Source organism: Podarcis raffonei, chromosome 8, assembly GCF_027172205.1.
Source record: "Podarcis raffonei isolate rPodRaf1 chromosome 8, rPodRaf1.pri, whole genome shotgun sequence".
NCBI lineage: Eukaryota > Metazoa > Chordata > Lepidosauria > Squamata > Lacertidae > Podarcis > Podarcis raffonei.
The window spans coordinates 29,459,473-29,479,709 of NC_070609.1; the positions used below are offsets into that span (position 1 = coordinate 29,459,473).

The window sequence follows — 20,237 nt, forward strand, 5'->3', positions numbered from 1 at the left end:
TACCCCATTTAGCGCTGTGTTGAATTCCACCGTAAGGTTTTGCTGTTGGTATATAAAGCCCTGAACAACCTGGGACCGGGCTACTTGAGAACCTGCCTTCAGCCTTACAGTCCTGCTCAGTTGCTCAGGTAATCTGAGGAGGCTCTTTTAATCGTGCTAGATGCCCCTGAAATTCATCCTGCTTGTGGGATTCCCACGGGGATCTGGTTAACCACTGTGAGAACAGGATGTTGGACTAGATGGTTCTTTGGGCTCTGAGCTCAGCAACAAGACTCTTCTCACATTCATCTTGCAGCCACTGAGAGTAGGGCCTCTAGTGCAGCAGCATTTACTAGGTAGGATACCCTGTTCCTTTTGACAAATGGTGCACCAACGGCATTCTGTTTTTGGTGGCCTTTTCTTGTACTCCGAGCCTTCATAGAGCAGCTGTTTGCATGAATTTATTGTCTTCTACTTGTCACTGTGAAGTTTGAACTGTATTTTATGTTTGTTTGTTTGTTTTTTGGTGTTGCTGGCACTTTTTGCTTTTTATCCTCCTGTACACTGCTTTTCAGTTTGGGGGATGTTGTGATTTATAATTAAAAAAAAAAGAAAAAGAAAATGTTGACTAATTGAGACAATGTTGCCTTACTAAATCTCTTTTTTGTCGTCGTCCCCCCCCCCGCAGTGCTGAAGGCAGCCACGTTTCAGGACAGAGCAACGGCCGTGATCCTCAGGCGCTAGCCAAGGCAGTGCAGATCCATCATGACACCCAGCACACAATGTATTTTGCCTGATACGAATCTGAGAGTCTGAGGCAGAAGCAGTAGCCCAGTTGGGCAGGTCACCAACCACTGGTGGTTAGGGCTCATTTTTATTTCAGGCTGTCCACCACCAGCAGCTTGGGACAGTTGCACTGAATTGACGCAGCAACATCTGATGCAGGCGCAATTGAGCCATTTTTATTTTGTGATTTTCAGTAAATAGGAATTTCATAGACAGTCTTTGCATTGGACTGAATTTTTACCTCAAAGCGCAAAAGGCTGATCCTCGTAAAAATAAATTTTTAAAGGACTTGGCACGAAAGGTTTTTATTGAAATATTTTGCTAATCAATTTTAAGTTACCTCCTTGTTCCCCCCATTAAGCTTATCAAGAAGCTGAATTCCTCCTGGGCTTCTTCATACTGCTTAGTGAGTCTCCAGATATGGCAAAACATCTTATTCCACTGTTCTTCTGTGTGGGGCCATATAGACTTTATAAATGGAACTTTTACTGTAAACACCTTTCAACAACTATTACTTTTCTGAGGTATTGCTGTTTGTTTGGTTTTTTTTTTGCTTTGTTGTTAAGTTTTACTAGTCTTTTTGTAAATCTCTCTGCAGTCGTGGGCTGCAGAACAATTGCACTATAACTGCGAATTCAACTTGGTGGTTCTTGTTCTGTGAATGTGTAACATAAGCGGATAGCAATGCCCTATGGCAGGTCTAGTAAAATCATAATGGTTACACACAACTGCCACTGTCTGGTTCAGAATGCTGAACTGCTTCCCCCTCTAAAAAGTATGTGACTAAGTTCTAAAAGATTAGTTTTAGGTATTTTTCAGACATTACGAAAGTGCCCATTTTATGCTGCTGTGTTTGATGAATTGAGGTCATTTTTAATACTCTTTTTCATAGAAGGTTTTAACTTTGGCAATAATTTTTTTTAATACCCTGGCAGTAACTTTTCTAGTTGAATACTTTACATGAGTTACAGCCAACATTCTTGTGTAGATTGACTTGACTTTGCTGAAGAAGAAATTTGTTCTTAAATGGATCAGAAAAGGCTCCCTTCATGCTTTTTACAAATGATTATTTTTAACTGTTTTATATTCACCATTGGTCTGTCTAGCCCCTTTTTATAAGCTTGGAAAGTGGGTGTTCCATATATAGGAAAGGCTTTGCCAATATGTACAGTTGTGTATAGTGTGAAAGTAGCAATCGAAGACTTTTACCAGCATTTTAAAACTTTTGTTTCTCTGAGAGTTTAGGTTGCCCGCATGTACAGCAACATTCGCTAGCATGTGTGAAGTGTACATTTCAATGTTGATCTTGACCCATTTCTATAAATTAGAACTCTTATTTGCTTGGTTCTCTTCCACTAAAATGTGTAATGCAAAAAGCGGGGGTGGGCTGGGGCATCTGCAGACCATAGTAGTGCTGCCTTGAGACTAGCTTGTGAGTGTTAGCGCAATATGCTTTAAATTCCTAGTTTTTAACTGAGATGATGCCACTGTGAAAGATTGGGATTTTGCCAATAATTGCACTCTAGTCTCTGATGTGAGCAGGTGGTGTTGCAGAGTCAGGTGACCTTGTGAACGTTTCGATCCAGACCTCAAGGTCAGCAATATGCTATGTGGTTTAGATTTTTCCTTCAGTCTTTTTGAAATAGAGCTTGTAGATACTTGGAAAGTTTACATTTCTAAATACTGTCAGTCAGCTGTATCAAAATACACTTGACATTAGTCTTCTGAAAGCAGTTTTTGTAAGCTCCTCTTAGAAATCTCTCTCTTTCTCCTTCCCCCTCTCCCCCCCTTGTGGGTTCTAGCTTATAAAATTTTATTTCCCCCCCCCCCCACCAAACAGGAGCAAAGCAAACTCTGCTCTGACGCATAGTGTGGCCAGGCTTAGATACTAGATTTATTTAAACGTATTTAAGTCTTTCGTTTTCTTTTCCCCTTAAGAATACCTCACTTGTGTAATAAATATCAGGACATGTGGGGAGGAAGAGTGCTGCTTCAGTTGGTCTGCTGCTTTTCTTTTCATTTTTAAAAATACCTGTTCAGGGAGAAAATGCTGCTGGGCAACAAATGGAGAACTAAGGCACCTTGAAGCGAGTAAGCACCTGTGTTAGTGTGTAGCATGGTTTCGGGTTTTTTGCACTAGGTAAGGACGTGAATTCGGATAGAGGGAGAGAGTACGTCAAGAAGAAAAACGTATATTGTAACATCATCAGGCAGGTAGCTTTTCCTAGCGCCAAGCACACCTAGTGCATGTGGAGCAGAGAGATTCTCTAATTTGCCTGTCTGCAGGTAAGTCTGACTCTCTTGGACATCAGAGTCAAGCAACATGTTAAGTATACTTAAAAAGCAAAAACAAAAACCAACTCTTTTTCCTTATAAACAACAGTTTGAGTTTCTGGATTAGGACTGGCGTGGTGGGGTTACTGTGCAGAGTGATAGAAAAAGGCACCATATTTAATAAGCACTGATTTCTAGCTGCTGATGAAGAATCAGTAACACATTTTATATATGACACCAGGTCAGGAAAAGGTAGGCATGGTTTGCCCAAACCAGCCTGGAAAGCATAATTGGGCCTGTGGGCAAAAAGTTCCCTACTTCCTCATGCCATTGTCACCAAAGGCAAATCTGGATCCCACCCTTCTGACACACCCACCCCTTCTTTGGCTGCATTTGCTAAAGAAAGAAAGTGACCAGTTGAAAGCATGCTTTTTTATTACTAAATGGGTGCTCAACATAACTTGCAGTTTTGTCCAGAACTGCGTAGGCAGGAATCTGAACTTACCCTGGAAAGGGCTTTTCTGACTCACTTGCTCATCATAAAATAGGCAGGACTAGATGAAATTATCTTTTTTGTCTTCTGTCGAAGGAAAACAAAACCCTGTTCTAATCATTATATCTTTCTTATGTATTACAGACCGCAGCTATCTTTTGAAGTCTTCTGTATTTAAAAATTATATATATATAAGTGGGATTCTTTTTAATGCATTAATGTCACAAAAAATTATCATCCAAAAATGTCTGAGCTTTTTTTTTGCCAACTTTTGCACTTTCTTGGAATTTTTCATGAATTTTCCTTTAATTTTTGCCCCTGTTGGAATTTTTTTCTGTGCAAGAAAATGTTCAGTTAACTCTCTGTTGCTGAAGAGTGTGATGATGTCTTTTGGGGTGGGAGTGCTTAAAAGCTGAGGATTTATCCAAGGGGCTGTACGGGTGGCAACAGTAGCAAAAAAGATCTTCGGAACTAATGACTGCAAGATCCAGATGCAGCAACGCTGTTGTGTGGCAGAATCTCTTGACTCTGCTCATCTGAACTAACCTCACCCCACCCTGAAAACGGGATGAACTGAGTTGTTATGCATGTGTCAATCAATGGGAAGACGTGCATTCTGTAGCTGTAGGTTCTTATGGTGTTTGGGTTTTTTTATGCTTTATCCTTTTGTTTAAAGCCTGTTGGCTATTGTTTAGCTATATGTTGTGAAAGATTCTCAAATGTAGCAAATTTGGACTGGGGCGGGGGGAAGGGGAAATTTTTTAGGAGCAAAAGGTGTTTATAGAGCCAACCAAAACACCCTGCTCTTTTTGCTTTCCCCCTATCCTGTTCTGCTTGTTGTGAGCACTTAAATTCGAAAAGAGGCTCTGAAAAGTTTTTGTTCTGTAGCGGATTTGAGGTGCAGGCTGGGGTTGCTTGCTCTTTGCTTGAGGGCTGTTTAAAGATGACACCCAAAGAGGCATAATCAAGGGATGCAAAAGAGATGTTCCATGCAGTATGTATCAGTATGATTTAGAAGTGCCCCCTCCCCCTCCCCGCCCTCACCCCATTCTGCCCCATATGATCCTTATATCAAAAGCCTTTATCCACCTGTTGGGGACAAGGCCATTCTGACAGGTTAGCAAACCTCCAACCCCAACCTCCCGCCCCCCACTCCCAAAAAACTACCCTTGTGGATGTGTTGTAGATCTTTTTACCCCCTTCTTGCTCAGTAGCAAGGCAGTCGCTCTGCTTTCATTTTAGGAAAGTAGAGCTTGGAGGGCATTGTATCAATACTGTTTGAACTGCAAGGTTTTTTCCCTTGTGCAATTTGAGGAAAGATCATATGTGAATATCACTTAAGAGTTTCTTTATACCTTGCTATTGACACATTTTGGTGATATTTCTGTCTAGAGCCTGAAACATGTATGTAAAACTTGTTTGCATATGTTAATTTTTGACTTCTGATGTATTTTTTTTGTTTTGTTTCTATATTGTTAGACTTGTAATGTTTTAAATTGTATTTTATTAAAATTGGACTGGATGTATGTCTATAGCAATACGAGGTACTTTTTTTCTTTAAAAAAAACAAACACAACCCCTGTTGGTGGGGAAGGTAGGCTAATAGCCTTCCTATTGCGATAATATGCTGGCTGTGTATAACTGCAATGTATTTTTTTTCTCTTTTTTTTAGCCTGCAGGGATTTTGTGTTCATGTGTCCAAAAAAATAAATAAAGGCATTTGGGTGCCAAATGTTCTTTTCTTTCTTGGTGTATAATAATAATTGATAATGATCATGATCATGAATAGCCTGTAGGATAGTTGTTGTGCTCCTAAGAGAAATGTCTTTCAATTATCTAAATTTTAAACACAGTATATTGCATAACAGAGGAAATGTTGTATATTAAACAGTGACATGCTTGATTTGTAAACCAGATACTTGAGAACATAACATATTTTGTAATATCTAAGCATAGAGCCATATGGTAAGTAAGAGCAGAGGCATAAGTAATTGGAAGAGTTGCTATAAGCTTCAGTTAAATGTAAAGTGATTCATTTTGTAGCCAAAACTACTCATTGTATATACACAAAAGGTCTGAATTGGCAGTTACTAACCAGGAAATAGATCATTTGAGATGTAGTGGTTAAAACAGTTAAAATGGTAACTGCATGGCAGCAGGCAAGGTAAATTCCATGTCCAAGTTTATTAGGAAACTTTCATACCATGAAAGTTTGAACCATGGTTGTGTAACAGTTTGGGTGACTTGTGTCAAAAACTATAGAGCTGAACTAGGCTCAGAAAAGCAACCAAAATGGCTAAGCGTTGGCATAGCTTCCCAACAAAAATTATCATGTGGAGTTTTTGTAGTTTAGAAAAAAACAAAACAAAAGTGCACTAGGTGAGAAATAAGTTTGTTACTTCCTTTTGTCTGTTGTAAAAGCTATAACTGACAATACCCCATAGCTGACTTAAAAAGGAATTCACTGCCACAAGATATCCTGCTCACTAGAACAGATGTCAAAGGGATGAGGCATATTCATGGAAAAAGATAGATCACTCAGTGGCTCCTAACCCAGAGGCAAGATGCCAGTGACTAAAATTGCCTCTTGGTTTCCTACAAGGACCTGGCTGTTCCCTGTGGTGGCAAACAGGATGCTAGACTAGATGAATCTTTATTTGTAGGGGTATTCAGCATTAGACATGCATTCTGCAGGAGCTTTGAGAAAAGAACAGAAGCCATTTAGTGCACAGCTATTTGAGAAAGGGACAGGACAGTAGAGTAACTGGATCTCAGAGGCATAGCTGGGGGAGTCGGGGGGGGGGTACTGGGCACCACACCACAGGGGGTGGCACTTACTGCGCCCAACCCATGCATCTCCTGGGAGTGAGATGGTGGCTCGGGCACCTGCAGGTTCCACCACTCTACAGCTGAGGGAGGTGGTGGGCAGACACGGCTGGGCCACATTCTTTGCAAGTGGTACTCTGCCAGGCTGCATCCCAAGTGTTTGATTGGGGACCTAGGGATGAAGTTTCTCCCCTCTACCCTTCCTCTAGTGGTTTAATCACAAGTTATGTGAATGGCTACACCAGGGGCAGGGGACCTGTGCCCTCCCCCCAGGTTTTGTTGGACTCCAGCCCCCTCCCCCTCTGCCCCAGCTAGCATGACCAATGGTCAAGGATTACGGGACTTTGAGTCCAGCAACCCCTGGAGGGCCACAGGTTCACCACCTCTGGCCTGCTTCAGCATAAAACTTTGCATTGTACAGACCAAATTCTGGGAGCTTTTTAATGCTGCAATGCTAGCTAGGGGTGGATCTACACTTAGGAAAAAATGCTATAAATAAGTCAGAAATTAAAATCGTTATAACAAGAAAAAAAACTATGTAAAAATCACATAGAAATTTATTTTGCTCTCTGGTGCCATCTGGTTTTGTATGTTTATAACGCATTCAAAATGTCGGTTTTTGACTAAGGTAGCTGAGTCCTAGGTCTCTTGTGTACTCTAGTTTTAATGTAGGTCAAGTTAAAACAACTAGTGGTTTTGGATGGCCCACCTGGAACAAGAGGCATGTCGGTTCAGTGGGGCTGGAATGAGTATTGTGGCATGCACATGTATTACAAAGGGCTGTACAATATTCAATGTTCTCTGTCACTAGTGCAAGGACTCCTGCGCCAGCAGGTGGGTGAGTTTTAATGTTGCACAAAGAGGAGCCCAAAGAATAGTTGCACAAAGCTATCGGTAACCACCGTGTGTTTTCTCTTGCACAACATAACATTTTTCTAATGGAACAAGTATACCACTTTAGTCTTACAACTAAATTTAGTGTTGGTGGCTCTCCCTTGTTTGCTCAGGCTTGAATCTTCAGGCTTGCATCTTCCTTTCAGGTAACCACTGTTCTCAACAGAACAGTTGAGAATATACTTAATCTGCACACTTGCTTTGCTTGTTGTTTTCTCAGTGCTGTAGACTTCATTTTCTCTTTTTAATAGTTGGGGAGCGAGGCTGCTGGAAACTTCCAAGAAAATGTCAATGAGGAAAGCAGCACAAATTTACTTATGGCATGCTTTCCCCATGGTTTACTAAACATGGGATGACAATTCCATAATCCAAGACAACTACAATCTGGAATATAATTGAAAATGCAAAATTAAAGAGAGGAAATGAAGACGGGGATAAATGGAGAAAAACACTGCAATTATTGCAGTTACACAGAAACTTTGGTTGTGGAGGTAGGACCAGTGGTGTGTGCCAAAGACACAGCAGAGAATGTGAGTTGAGAAAGATTTGAAGTAGTAGCATAATGGGGCTTTTTTTTTTAACAGCGATAAATGGACATTAAATATTTTATCTCCTATGTAATAAAGTTTTATTTCCCATTTAAAATATTGTGCTTGTGCATCATTCTGTTTTGTAGCAGTTGGGATTGTTTCTCCCCACCTCCCATTCCCCACAATTCATCCAAGCTTTGCAGTGCACCAAGGACTTTCCCATCTCATTTTACTAAGTGCCCCCCCTGCCCCAAAATTATTCAGTATGACTCCGGGTCGCCAGACTTATGTTTAAATCTTGTTTGAGCAGGCACATCTTCAAGATTCTACCTTTTTTGCAGTGCAGAGCATTATTCTGCTCTATGTCAATGTGATCTCGGTGCACTTTCAGACAAAATGCAAAAGTGGCAACCCATAGATGGGCAGGGTATAAATAATATCATCATTCTGGAGTAGGATGTCCCTATTTTCATCAGAGAAATGTTGAAAAGTATGCCATTCAGTGAGCTTCATTGCCAGCTGGGAACTTAAACCTGAGTCTCAGTCTCTCCAGGCCTAATCCAATATTCTGCATTTGTTGTTTAGTCGTTTAGTCGTGTCTGACTCTTCGTGACCCCATGGACCAGAGCACGCCAGGCACTCCTGTCTTCCACTGCCTCCATTAAGGATGAGAAAATATACCACTTTCATATGTCTTGTTGGACTATAATGCCATAACCACTATCATGCTGGCTGGGGCTGATAGGAGTTGTAGTCCAACAACTGAAGGGTCACATGTTCCCCATCCATGCCTTATGCCATATTAACTTTGTTACAAGGCTTTTTTTTATGATGAGCCTGAAAGTGAGGAGTACCATTGATGAATACTCTCCCATGTCTGAGAAGCAGACAAACAACAAAAGATGAACCAGCAGCAACTCCCTGCAAGTAGAAAATTAGCACAGCACAGGGGTATTGGCCTACCCCTCTCCCTGCTATGCTAGTTTTCTACTTGCAGTGCATATTTTTTTAAAAAAATGTATGGGAAGCATTAAAAAATACTATCCTCCATCTTGGGCCTCGGATGGTTATTCCCCCAGACTCGTTCTGGTTTCAAAATGGCCCCCATGCTGCATATGCCCTATACGGCCCCGAGCCTTACTCTGTTCTTGCGGCTCCCTTAGGTCGCCGCCAGGGGGCACCCACAGGATTCCTTTCCCCTTTTCCTTTGTTGGCAACAGGAGTTGAGGCAAAGGGGAAGAGGGAAGGGCTGCACTGTTACACTCTTAACGGCTCAGCACAGAGATTTCCGGTTTCCAATCGCAGCTAGTGGTGGGGGCAAAAACACAGGGTTAGCGCTTCTTCTTAGGCTTTTAGTACTGGTATTTTTTTTAACAATCACCTCCACACTAAGCGGGCAAAAACAGCTCGACACGGATGAAATTCCTTTTCTCTCCTGCGCTCTCAGATCCCACAACAGCATTCATGGAATTGAACAGAGAGAGATGGAGTGATAAGCAGGACAAATAGCTTTCCTATTGAATTTTTAGCCTTGGGGGGGGGGAAGGAGACGGAAAGATTGCACGGGAGTGTAACTCGGTAGGCTCCCTTTTGTCGCCTCCGTTTACCGGTTTCCCATGAGTCCCCAATGCAATCACCACTCATAGCCCCGCACATGGAGGATTCCTCAAAAGAGCCTGAAGTGAAGACTGCCTAGGGACAGTTATCTCGGGCGAAGAGCGGGGAGGGGGGGGAAGAGCTGAAGACCTCCTGTGACGCGTCGCCGGCGCTGCTGGTTGGCCGGGCGGTTGCGCATGCGCGCTCTGCGAATCCCAGGCGCCTGCCTCGTACAGAGCAGAGGCTGCGACTGCAGCAGCGCGAGCGGCGCCCTGGTCCCGGCGCGCGCTCGCGGGCATCACTCAGCGCCCCCCCCCCCGCACCGCGTCCGCCGCCTCGACTTTCTCTCTTCCCCCCGCTAGGCTCGGGGCGACGCCCGCGTGGATGGGATGGAAGCAGGACCCTCGGGAGCAGGTATGGAGGACGCTGTGGGGGGGCGGCTTAGAAGGAATGCAGGGGGGAATCTTGGAAGGAGGAAGATGCAATAGGTCCAGGGGCTCAGGGGAGCAAGTGCAACTCAGAGGAGGGGGGCTGAGAGGCAAGGGTGGTGTGCAAAGAGACACGGGGGCAGCGCGAGTCCGCTGCATGTTTGGGTTCAGCTCTTTGGTGGGCCGCAGTATGTTTGGGGGCTTATGGGGAGAAGTGCAATTGAGGGGAGTGGGCTGAGAACGGTGGGAGGCCTGCTGAGGAACAGCGGGGAGGGGTATTTTTTGGAAGGGCGGGCTGTGTTGGGGACTGTAGGGGGCTTGAGGGGTTTAGGGGAGCTGCTGAGGGAAGGAGAGCTCAGGAGCAAGAGGCCTGCCGAGGCAGAGGAGTGGTCAGTGGGGGGATTACAAAAGGAGGGTCTGCAGCTGCTGTATGTGTGTGCCGTGGGGGGGGGGGGTGGCCCATACGGGTGCAAGTGTGAGATCAAAGAGGACTGCCAAGGAGCGGAGTGGCAAATCGTGTGTGTGTGTGCTTGCAGTGCGCGTACGTGGGGGATGCAGGAAGGATGAGGACACGGAGGGGGCTGTGCGGATGAGGGGCGGGAGGAGACGTGGATCGGTGGGGGAGGGGAGAGAATGAGAAGCCTTGGGAGTTTGAGAAAGGAGTCCCGGCGTGGCGTCCAGGGCACCTGGAGCCACATGTGGAGAGGGAGTTGTTTGATGGGTTCCAGTTGGGGCTGCAAGAGTAGTTGGCAAAGAGAAGGGGATCCTGAGGGGTGGATGGGAGGAAATGGGCATTCCCAGGCAAGTTGGAGGGGTTGGGGGCTAAAGAAACACTTCCGTTGGGGGTGTTCTTGCCTAGGGAAAGGGGGAAGCAGCAGCAAATTGAGAGGGACAAAATGCAGTAATGCAGTAAGGAGAGGATTGAAAAGAAATACACACACACACACACACCCCATCACTGGGACGAAAGGTTGGGGACGTCCCCCAGTATCCTATGTGTGTTGGATAGGAACAGGCAAGGATGACTTTAAAGCTGCCCATCCCCCTCTCCAACAGATTGATGAGCAGGGATTAACTTTGTGCATGGTTACATCCACACCATACATTTAAAGTTCATGGCTCCTGCCACCAAAGAAAGTGTCCCATTAGCTGTATTTTGTTACAGGTGCTGGGAATTGTAGCTCTGTGAGTGGTAAACTACAGTTTCCAGGACTGCTTGCGTAAATCTGTGTGCTTTAACTGTATGATGTGGATGTGACCTGTTGTTTCAAATTGATTTAAAAAAAATGTAAACCACTTTGAGGTAATGTGACAAAAAGCAGTATATAAGCACTACTACTACTACTAGTATTATTATGTGCAACAAGGTGAGAGAGGCCTGTTGAGTACTTAAGTGGAGGCAGAGGAGAAATATGCAGCATTAGCACATCCAAGCCCAAGTTGAGTGGGGGGAGATGTTGGCCTAGCAGGTATGAAATGCCTTATGGCTCTTGAAAGGTCCAATAGCTTTTGAAAGAGGGCAGAATGTGGTGCTGCAGATCCTCAGAGAGGGAAGCTCACTTCAGTACAAATCACCCTGAATAGGAGAGCACTAAGAGAGGCTTTCTCTGCTCTGGGTCTCCTGGGTTTAAAGGAGTCTGGCTGATTCAGGAGCAAAACTGACTTTAGGTGTGCGAGCGAAGCCTTGCTTGTTACATAGACAGGGGTGTGAAGGTGGGTGTGAGAGAGAAACAAATGCCCTGTCCAGGAGGAGGAGATAAAATGCTGAATCTTTGCACAAACATTTTTGTAAGATACTTGCTGCTTAATTGAGATTTGGGAAATGATTTTGAAGCTGACTAGTGGAGGGGACATAGAGGCATTCATGCTGCCCCCTTCGCTGTATCAGGGAAGCTGGGGGGTTGGATTTGAGTGGCTGAGCATGCCTGAAAGCTGGATGGTGAGGGAACAGAAGCAGAAAGATAAGGATCCCTTGTTAGGACAAGGGAAGCTGGCAGCAGCTGGGTCCTTGGTGGCCCCCCCCTTTCCCTCCAGGCATTGCTAAGAGGTTTGAGGGGAAGATATGCCCACAGCCTTTGAGTAGCTGGAGGAGGAAAGACTCTCTTGCAGCCTTTGTCAAGTAGGTGCCCTCCAGGTGTTTTGGACAGCAAATCCCATCAGCACAAGTAATAGTCCAGAACAACTGGAGGGCAACTCCAGCCTGGTGGAGAGGCTGTTGTCCTGTTTTTGTGTACTGATGGAGTGATCAGAAGGCTATTGAAACCCATCAGTATTTGTGTGTGTGTGTGTGTGTGTGTGCCTGTGCCTTTTCTTTTGTTGGCTTTTACAAAAGTAGAACATCTTGCATTCAGACCTACTTTAAATTGACACACAAAGCCCTTCTAGGTTGATGGGAAAGAGAATTGATGCTTGAGTTTCCTGACATCTTTTCGGATATGGTTTTTTTTAAAAAAAACTTTCCCATAGTGCCTTGTAGAAGCAAAACCTAACTTCCAGGAAGGTGGGTGATTGTTTACTACACTTGCAAAGTGCTTTGTGATCTCTTGCTTCATTGTCTCCTCAGTAGCCTTGTTAGGCTGGGTCACTGCTATTAAAAAAGTGTTGCGGGTGGTGATCTGTCAGGCTGATGAGACTGGTGTGTCCATGGCTACATAGTGGCTGGTTCCATGTGACTCTGAGCCAGGTTTTAGAAACATAGGAACCTGCCTTACACTGGTCCCACAGGCTCAGCATTGTCTACAGTTTACACTGTCTGGGGTCCAAGGTCTGCTCTCCAAGGTCTCTGAGAGGAGGCATTCCCAGCGCTACCTGGAGATGCTGGGGGGATTAACCTTGGCCCTGCCTTGCTCAGTGCACGTTCTCTGCCACCGAGTTATTTGTAGCTTATTCTGGTTTACAGGGCATGAGCTGTGTGCCCATGCACATGGCCTGATTGCTTCTGCTTGCTCTTTCCCCTAGTAGGAGCAGGAGAAACAAATCAGCCAGCCTTGGCTTTGCAGACTGACCAAGCCCAGGGTTTGTGGTTTTGGTTTTCTCTAACAAGCCACAGCAAACCAACAGCAAATCATGGGTTTGGACTGGCCAGCGATTGTGGCTTGTTAGGGAGCAATAGATCGCGGCCCCTTGTTTAGCCATAACACAAAGTCTTTAAGTTTCTGTTTCATTTATTCGCCTTGCTCTAAGGCAGGGCTGAAGTAGGGACAGCTGAGCAGCGATGTACCAGCACCCTGCCTAGGCTCAGTAAACCAGAAGGTCTGGCTTATGACATGTGAACATGACCACTATTTAAAAAGGATGAGACTTCATATGGCTTTCCTAGGTCTTAAGTCCTCCAACTGCTTCCCAGTTAGGTTGGTGAGAGAGGAGTAGGGTTTGCTGGCATATCAAGTTGGTTGTCTGCTTGTCAGGCTGCAGGTGTGTACTCATGTCCCAGGAAGGGCTGTAGCTCAGTGGCAGAACATCTGCTTTGCATGCAAAAGGTTGCAGGTTCAATCCTCTCCCTCTCCAGGTAGGCCTTGGAGAGACCCCTCCTGCCTAACATCCTGGAGGGGCCTGACTCTGTAGAAGGCAGTTTCTTGTGTTCCTGATGTTCTTTAAAATAAAGGCAGAGCCCAAGAGTGAAGGCTGGCTTGCTTCTGGTTTTAACTTGTGGAAATTCACCCATAAAGTTTTTGTGTGATGAAGGTTGCGATCCTAACCCCTCTACCTGGGAGGAAGACCCACTGAGTTCTGGGTGGGTATGGTTAGTCTTGCACAGGGCAGCTGCCTCATTAGAAGGACTTACACCATTTTTGTTTCAGAAACTAGACATGTGTCCATTCATGTCTTTGGAGGCAGGGCTTGAACCTGGAGAAAGGAAATTAATTAAGATGGTGCCTTGGACCAAGTGGAAGGGTCCATTCTTAAAGAAAATTTGTTCCTGGCACCAGTATTCGAAATTTGCCGGGTGCTAGGCAAATTTGGCACCTGGCTATCTGCCACTTGCGACCAAGTGAATATATTTGGGCGCCTGGATGGTGCCTGATGTCTTTGCCATCTGGAGGTGCATGCCTGGGGGACCATTGGATCTTGCCTGTTTTCACACACTAACATTACATCCTGTAGAATTCTATCTGTGATATTTTATCTGCACAATCAAAATTTGGCTTATATATCTGACTTTCTAACACACCCCATACGTGCTTAGATGGCCCTTTTCCAGCTTGAAAAGCAAAGACAACTTCTCTAAGTTTCTCTGGCTGGCTGGCTGCCTCAGTTACAATTCTTACTTGCTACCAGAAGCCAAGTGGCTAACTACAAGTTGGATTTTTCCAAAAGCCAATTTTGGCATTAAGCTGTACTCAGCTGTATTCAGTGGAATATCTCTGTTGGTATAGCGTGAGACTCTTAATATCAGAGTTGTGGGTTTGAGCACCACATTGGGCAAAATATCTCTATATTGCAGGGGTTGGACTGGATGACCCTTGGGGTCCCTTCCAACTCTCCAATTCCATGATAAACCTAGCAATTTAGAGTGTTGCCCAATTAGCCATATGACTTGTATTGGCTTGATCAATCTGTGTCAATGTAAGTATAGCTTATCAAGAAATAAGCCTCTATGGAGCCTATCTTTTGTGAGTTGTTGTGTTTAGAAGAAGCCAAGTGAGAACAGACACTCATTAAGGGATGCAACAGCAGACATTTCTGCATTTGTCTCTGCGTCCAGAGTGGCTTGAATGCTCCTGTTTGCATGCAGAGGTATGGCAGGCTGCTTCCTTTCTAGATGTGGCGCCTCATGGCACACAGTTTGATGGCTGTGAACCCTAATGGCTCATCTTGACAAATTGATTGCAGATGTGAACTGAGGATGTGTTGATAACTCCACAAGGCGGATTTTAATTTGATAGATAAATAGGATTGCATCCCAACTAAGTTAGTCATGTCCTTCCTTTCAGTAGGTCTCCTCTGAGTAGGATCGGGGATGTTTGACTCAAAAGTTTCAAGTGCAAATCATTTGTCGAGCATTTTGCATCATTTTTACCACTTCAAAATAACCAATCTGGCTCAGTCCAGCGACAAAAGTGTAAAATTCTTAAGAGTTAAATTCTGCCGCTTTTGCTGAGTTCCTACAGAATTGCGACTTACGAAACAGCTGGGGTTCACAGCCACACCATTGGTGGCTGTGTGATATTTGTAGGGGTGGGAAATGTTTAGTTTCACAAGTTCATTAAAAAGGATGAATGGATGCCTATTGCAAGTCGGGTTGTAGACGAGCTTGGCAGCTTATGAGTTTTTAGCTTTGTTTACTAAATACTGGTAAAATAAACATGCTAGATTAGATCGCTCTCTAGGGCAGTGCTGGGAAACCTTGAGCTATGAGAACTTCTTATTTTGCCTGCAGCATTGTTTTCCCTAAACCATGCCTGCCTGTCTGCCCATCACCTGGTGTCATATGATATCAGGTGTGGGTCAGGTAAGCTCAGCCGATCCAAACTGAACAGGAGATGTTCTCCCAATTCTTCTGTTCTGTGCGCAGGTAAAATTTCTTGCTTTTTGAATTTGGCACCTTTTTTTGTTGTTGCTGCCCTGCAGTAACAGAAAAGGCACCAAACACAAAAAGCACAGAATTATTTCTGGATAACACCCTGCCTCTGAAATAAAACCCTGTTAAGCATGCTGGGAATTGTAGCTCTGTGAACTACAGTTCCCAGGATTCTTTGCGGGGGGGACCATGTGGTTTAAATGTATGACCTGGATGTGACGAAAGGATTGGGAATGCCCTTGGATCAGGCTCCTGTTTTTTCCCCCTTTGCAGGTGTGGTTTGAAAAGTTTTGCATCCTGTAGTTACTGTTTATTGCTCTGCTGATTTTAGGTGCTCTTGCCATGCCATATGGTTGATTTGAAGGAGATGGTGGTTTTCCTAGGTCCAAAATGAGGTTTTGGTTGCTTCATTTTATGTGTTCCTTCACTGTAGACTAGAATGTAATGTTGAGGTCTCTTCTTGCTCCAACTCTGAGCAATGTACACTTTGTTTTGTTTAGTATGGCCCTGTGGCCTCTGCGTGATGCAAAATCTCTGTGATTTGTGTGGTTTTTGGCATCAAATCCATAACAAGCTTACATTAACTTCATCATAGCATAGCAGAGAATCATCAGCAGGCAGTGAGTGCAAACTTGCGGCTTTGCAGAACTTAGGTGAGAAAAGATTTTGCCTTTTATTCATCTGCATAGATTTCTAAGTTCTTTGTTTAAATGCCATCTTCATGCTGGCTCTGATAGCTTGAGTTGTCTTCTAGGAATTTTGCTTGGGGCACATATTAAATTACAGCAAATAACCTGTTGAGTTTTGAATTTGTTGCATGCCTAACTGTGTTTTTTCCTACTTAAAAATATCCTCAGTTATATGGAATAGCTTCATCTTGCGCCTGTCTAAACAAATGAAATTTGCTGTTAATGCAGATTACTGTAATTTAATACAGATTAAATCTAGGTGTTGATTCTTCTTAAAAATAAATGCCCACAGATGAGGAAGAAAGAAAAATGGTAGTCATGTAGTATTGATTCTCCCAGGTTTACAAAAAGCCTGTTACAGCTTCAAGGAATGTGTAATTTAAAGGTGGGGAACTTTTGGTTCTCCAGTTGCTGTTTGACTCCCAACTCCTGTTAGCTCTGACCATTGGTCATGCGGAGGCATTTCATGGAGAAAAATAGCAGCTGCCACAAAAAATGGCGGCTCCAATGTTGACTGCCATCTTTTACCACTGGAGTGGCATATTCTGGGTGCTTAGTAATTTGGACTGTTATTATTTGTGTGTCTATGTGTGTTTGTTTTGTTTTTTTGCAAACTACTTTGAGTTTATGTTCTAAAGAAAAGTCTGACAAAAGCTAACACTACTGGTTCTGGAGAAAGGCGAGTCTCACTACCCCTCAGTGAGTGATGAATGGGTACAAATGGAACAAACAACAAAACCCGATGATACTTGCTTGTTGATCAGTGCATTTATTGCTGATTTCTGCTCCTTTTTGAAGACTGTGGACTCAGCTAGATTGATAAAGAAATAGCGATTTACAGTGGTATCTCGGGTTAAGTACTTAATTCGTTCCGGAGATCCGTTCTTAACCTGAAACTGTTCTTAACCTGAAGCACCACTTTAGCTAATGGGGCCTCCCGCTGCTGCCACACAGCCGGAGCACGATTTCTGTTCTCATCCTGAAGCAAAGTTCTTAACCTGAGGTACTCTTTCTGGGTTAATGGAGTCTGTAACCTGAAGTGTATGTAACCCGAGGTACCATTGTATATGTGCTATAACACTATGCCACCAGATGGCGCTGTGGAGTCCCAGTTTTTCCCTACCAGATTTCTCTGTTTAAACGTATGTGTTTTAACGCTGCTTTGATGTGTCTAGATCCAGCCTGTGTAGGCACCAGAGAGGAACCCAATCCAATCTAATCCATAGTTCTATGCAGGATAAGTTTAATTTTAGAAATTAGATTCCATCTTCTAAAAATCAGATGCTGGAACGTATTAGGACTTGAGAATGCAGTGGCTGGGAGTGGGCATCCCCTACCCCTGGTGCTGGGGACCCCCTGTGAATGGGAAACTTTGCTGTCTATCTTTTGTGTGTGTTTGGTTCGGCAGATTGAGAGCTGGTTCCTAGAGGAGTGATTAATGACATGTGCTGCCCGCAGTCACAACTTTGCTGCTGCCGTTTGGAAAGCGGTGGGTCTGTGTGTGTGGTTCCCCTTCCCCCTCTTTCCCCTTTGGGATCTCACTTCTCTCCCTGCCCCCAGTTAATTTATTGAAACAGCTGGAGAGTATGTGGGAGAGAAAGGGTGGAGGTGGCAGTTTATCCTCCCAAAAGCCTCCGTGAAAACAAAACTACTCCATGTGTCCTGTGTTGTCTAGGATCGTTGGTGCATCCCCCTCCCCCCTTTGTGTTGGGGGTGCAAGGATCTAAATAGACATGTTAATTTCATGCCCTCCTAACAGGGCAGCCCCCATCAAGCAGCTGTTGATCTAGAGCTGGCTGACAGCTGTTAAGACAAATCCTTTGTTTAGGATGGGGATTATCTCAAAACAGAGGTTCGGAGGCCTTGAATTCTCTCTGCACACCCAAATAAAGATGCTTGGGGGGAAGGATGGGTTTCAGGGGGAAACCAGACGTGGACGTTCTCTTTGGAATATGCTGCCTCTGGTGAGCAGGGGGAAAAAGAAGTTTGCTGCGGGATCTTTCAGTGGCAAAGTCTGGTTTCATACTGCTGGATGTGTTATGCTGCAACTGAAAATAGGCTTCTTCCCCTCCTTGTGCCCCTCTGCCTAGGCTTATTCATTTGCATGACAAAGTGGAGGCTTAATGCAACTTTGCCATGGTGAGTGGAGGTATGCAGAGAGGCACCCCCTTGTTTCGAGGGAGAATGGGGCAGGTCTTGATAAAGGGGTGACTGTCTCTGTGGGTTCCCCTGTGCTGGCTTTGGTACTTGTGTTTCATAGATGCAACTGTGCCATGGCGATGACCTCAAGCTCTTTAGGACTGGGTTGCCCAAATGTTTCATCTGCATCTGCAAAGACAATTTGTTTGGATGGTATTCGTAATAGGGCCGCCATGGTGGTGGCCCCGCAGTTAAGTGGAATTAGATCTTGCTCTAAGTTGGGCAGGACCCATCCCATGTGGTATTTTCATGGGCCTTGAAGACCTACTTTTTAATGAAGGCCTTCGTGTAATATAAATGGGGGTTTCTATTCTGGGGGTCTGCTGACATTTCTTTTCACTGCTGGTGTATTTCAGTCTATTTTGAACTGTCTTTTAGGGCTAGTGTTGCAATAAAGTGGATATATTGAATTGTTACCTTTGTATATTTCGTTCTGTTGTGAACAGCTCTGTGGAGCAATGCGCTCAGAAATCCAATCAGCTTTGTTTTTAATTGGTGCAAATGGAAGTTGTGTTTGCATCTGGTAAAGTTAAGGTCATTGTGGTTGCTGATTCCCCCCTTGCCACCCTTCTGTTCTATAGATCATTGGCTCACCTTTTACAGGTAAGAGCCACAGTGGAGTATGGAAGTCTCTTAATTTCCTTCTCTTCCTTCAAGGAGCACAGCGGGGTCCCTGGAATTGCTTGTCATCTTCTTATTTCTAGACAGTTATATCAAACGTTAGTCACACTCAGAATAGATGCATTGAAATGTAATAACAAGAGTGACTTTGGTCCATTAATGTCAATGGTTCTTCTCCGAGCAGAACTCAGTTGGCCTCAGCTAGTCTCCTTGAGTTTCAGCTAAAGCAGGGGTACAAACCTGGTGGCCCTACAGATGTTGTTGGACTACAAATTCCATCATCTGGGACCCTCGTCTAGGTTAAGATCCTTCCTCTAGTAAAACTAAAAACCCAACAAAGTCTTAAACAGTCTTTTAAAGCATGGGTTCTACCTCCAAACATGATAGTGTTTGTTTTGTTTTTTGTTACTCTTCCCATGGTTAAGATAGTACAGCTAGCTCTCCGTTTTTAATCCTCACAGCAACCCTGTGAGGTGGGCTAGACTAAGAGGCTGGCCCAAGATCACCCAGTGAGCTTCATGACCCAAGTGAGGATTTGAACCCTGGTTTCCCAGGTCCTAGTCTGGCACTCTAACCACTGTGCACCACTAAAACTCTCCAGTATTTTAGGGTGTGTGTGATGTTAAGTTTTAAAAAAAATATTCTCTGCTATGAAATCACAAAAGCTCAAACACATAAACAAGCAACAGTTATGGCATTCCTGCAAGGTAGTGTTAAAATGAAATTTCTAACTCATTTAAATTGCTTTGCAATGAGCGCAATTTGCATACCACATTTCTGCATATTGGAGATAATGAACAGGTGGCAGCTTTGCACTTCTTATTCTGCAGTATCTATTCAGAAGCTATTGCCCCTGGATGTGACTGGAAATTGTTAGGTACTGAACAATCTTGAGCTTTTGAAAATTAGGAAAACCAGTGCATCTTGACTGTCTCATTTCAGGAACCTTGAGTATTTTTGCCATCATAGCTCTGAACTCAGGGAGCTTGGTTTCTTAGGAACTTGAAAAGACATAAAAGTCATGTTCAAATGCTACTTTCTCAGAACCTGTGATCATGCTGAGATTAGGAGCGGATCTTGGGCTTGAAGACCTTCTCACCCACTTCCCTGCCTCCACCACTGTGCATGCTGCATAACCAGAGCTGTGATATTGCAGGAGCACTGGGCAAAGTGCAAAGACTTGTATTGTCACTGAATTCAGCTTTTTGAGAATCTCCGCTGTATTTTTAAGGCAAGCATCTAGCCCTCCTGATTGCAAGTATATAGAATGGACATGCTCCCTGTCTTGGTCATAGCTCAGTGGTAGAGCACCTCCTTTGCTTCCAGAAGGCTCCAAATTCAATCCTCAGTGGCATCTCTGGGAATTTCCCCTGCCTGAAACCATGGTGCTGCCAGTCATTT

General features: G+C 44.3%; 2 protein-coding genes and 1 long non-coding RNA gene across 5 annotated transcripts in view; all 3 read left to right on the forward strand.

The window, feature by feature from the left end:
- The window catches only part of LOC128418803 (protein argonaute-4), a 28,160-nt gene extending 25,366 nt beyond the window's left edge, over positions 1-2,794 (forward strand). For all 3 annotated transcript variants that reach the window (XM_053398854.1, XM_053398853.1, XM_053398855.1), the window contains one exon: positions 668-2,794. In XM_053398854.1, coding sequence (XP_053254829.1) covers positions 668-776 — 109 coding nt within the window. In that variant the 3' untranslated portion in view covers positions 777-2,794. The remainder of the gene's footprint in view (positions 1-667) is intronic.
- A 16-nt stretch (positions 2,795-2,810) lies between these two features.
- LOC128418805 (uncharacterized) lies at positions 2,811-5,264 on the forward strand. The gene is made up of 2 exons (XR_008331762.1): positions 2,811-2,856; positions 3,677-5,264. It is a non-coding gene; the product is annotated as an uncharacterized LOC128418805 (long non-coding RNA).
- A 4,332-nt stretch (positions 5,265-9,596) lies between these two features.
- The window catches only part of LOC128418806 (protein argonaute-1), a 50,199-nt gene continuing 39,558 nt past the window's right edge, over positions 9,597-20,237 (forward strand). Inside the window, exon 1 of the mRNA XM_053398856.1 lies at positions 9,597-9,792. Coding sequence (XP_053254831.1) covers positions 9,768-9,792 — 25 coding nt within the window. The 5' untranslated portion in view covers positions 9,597-9,767. The remainder of the gene's footprint in view (positions 9,793-20,237) is intronic.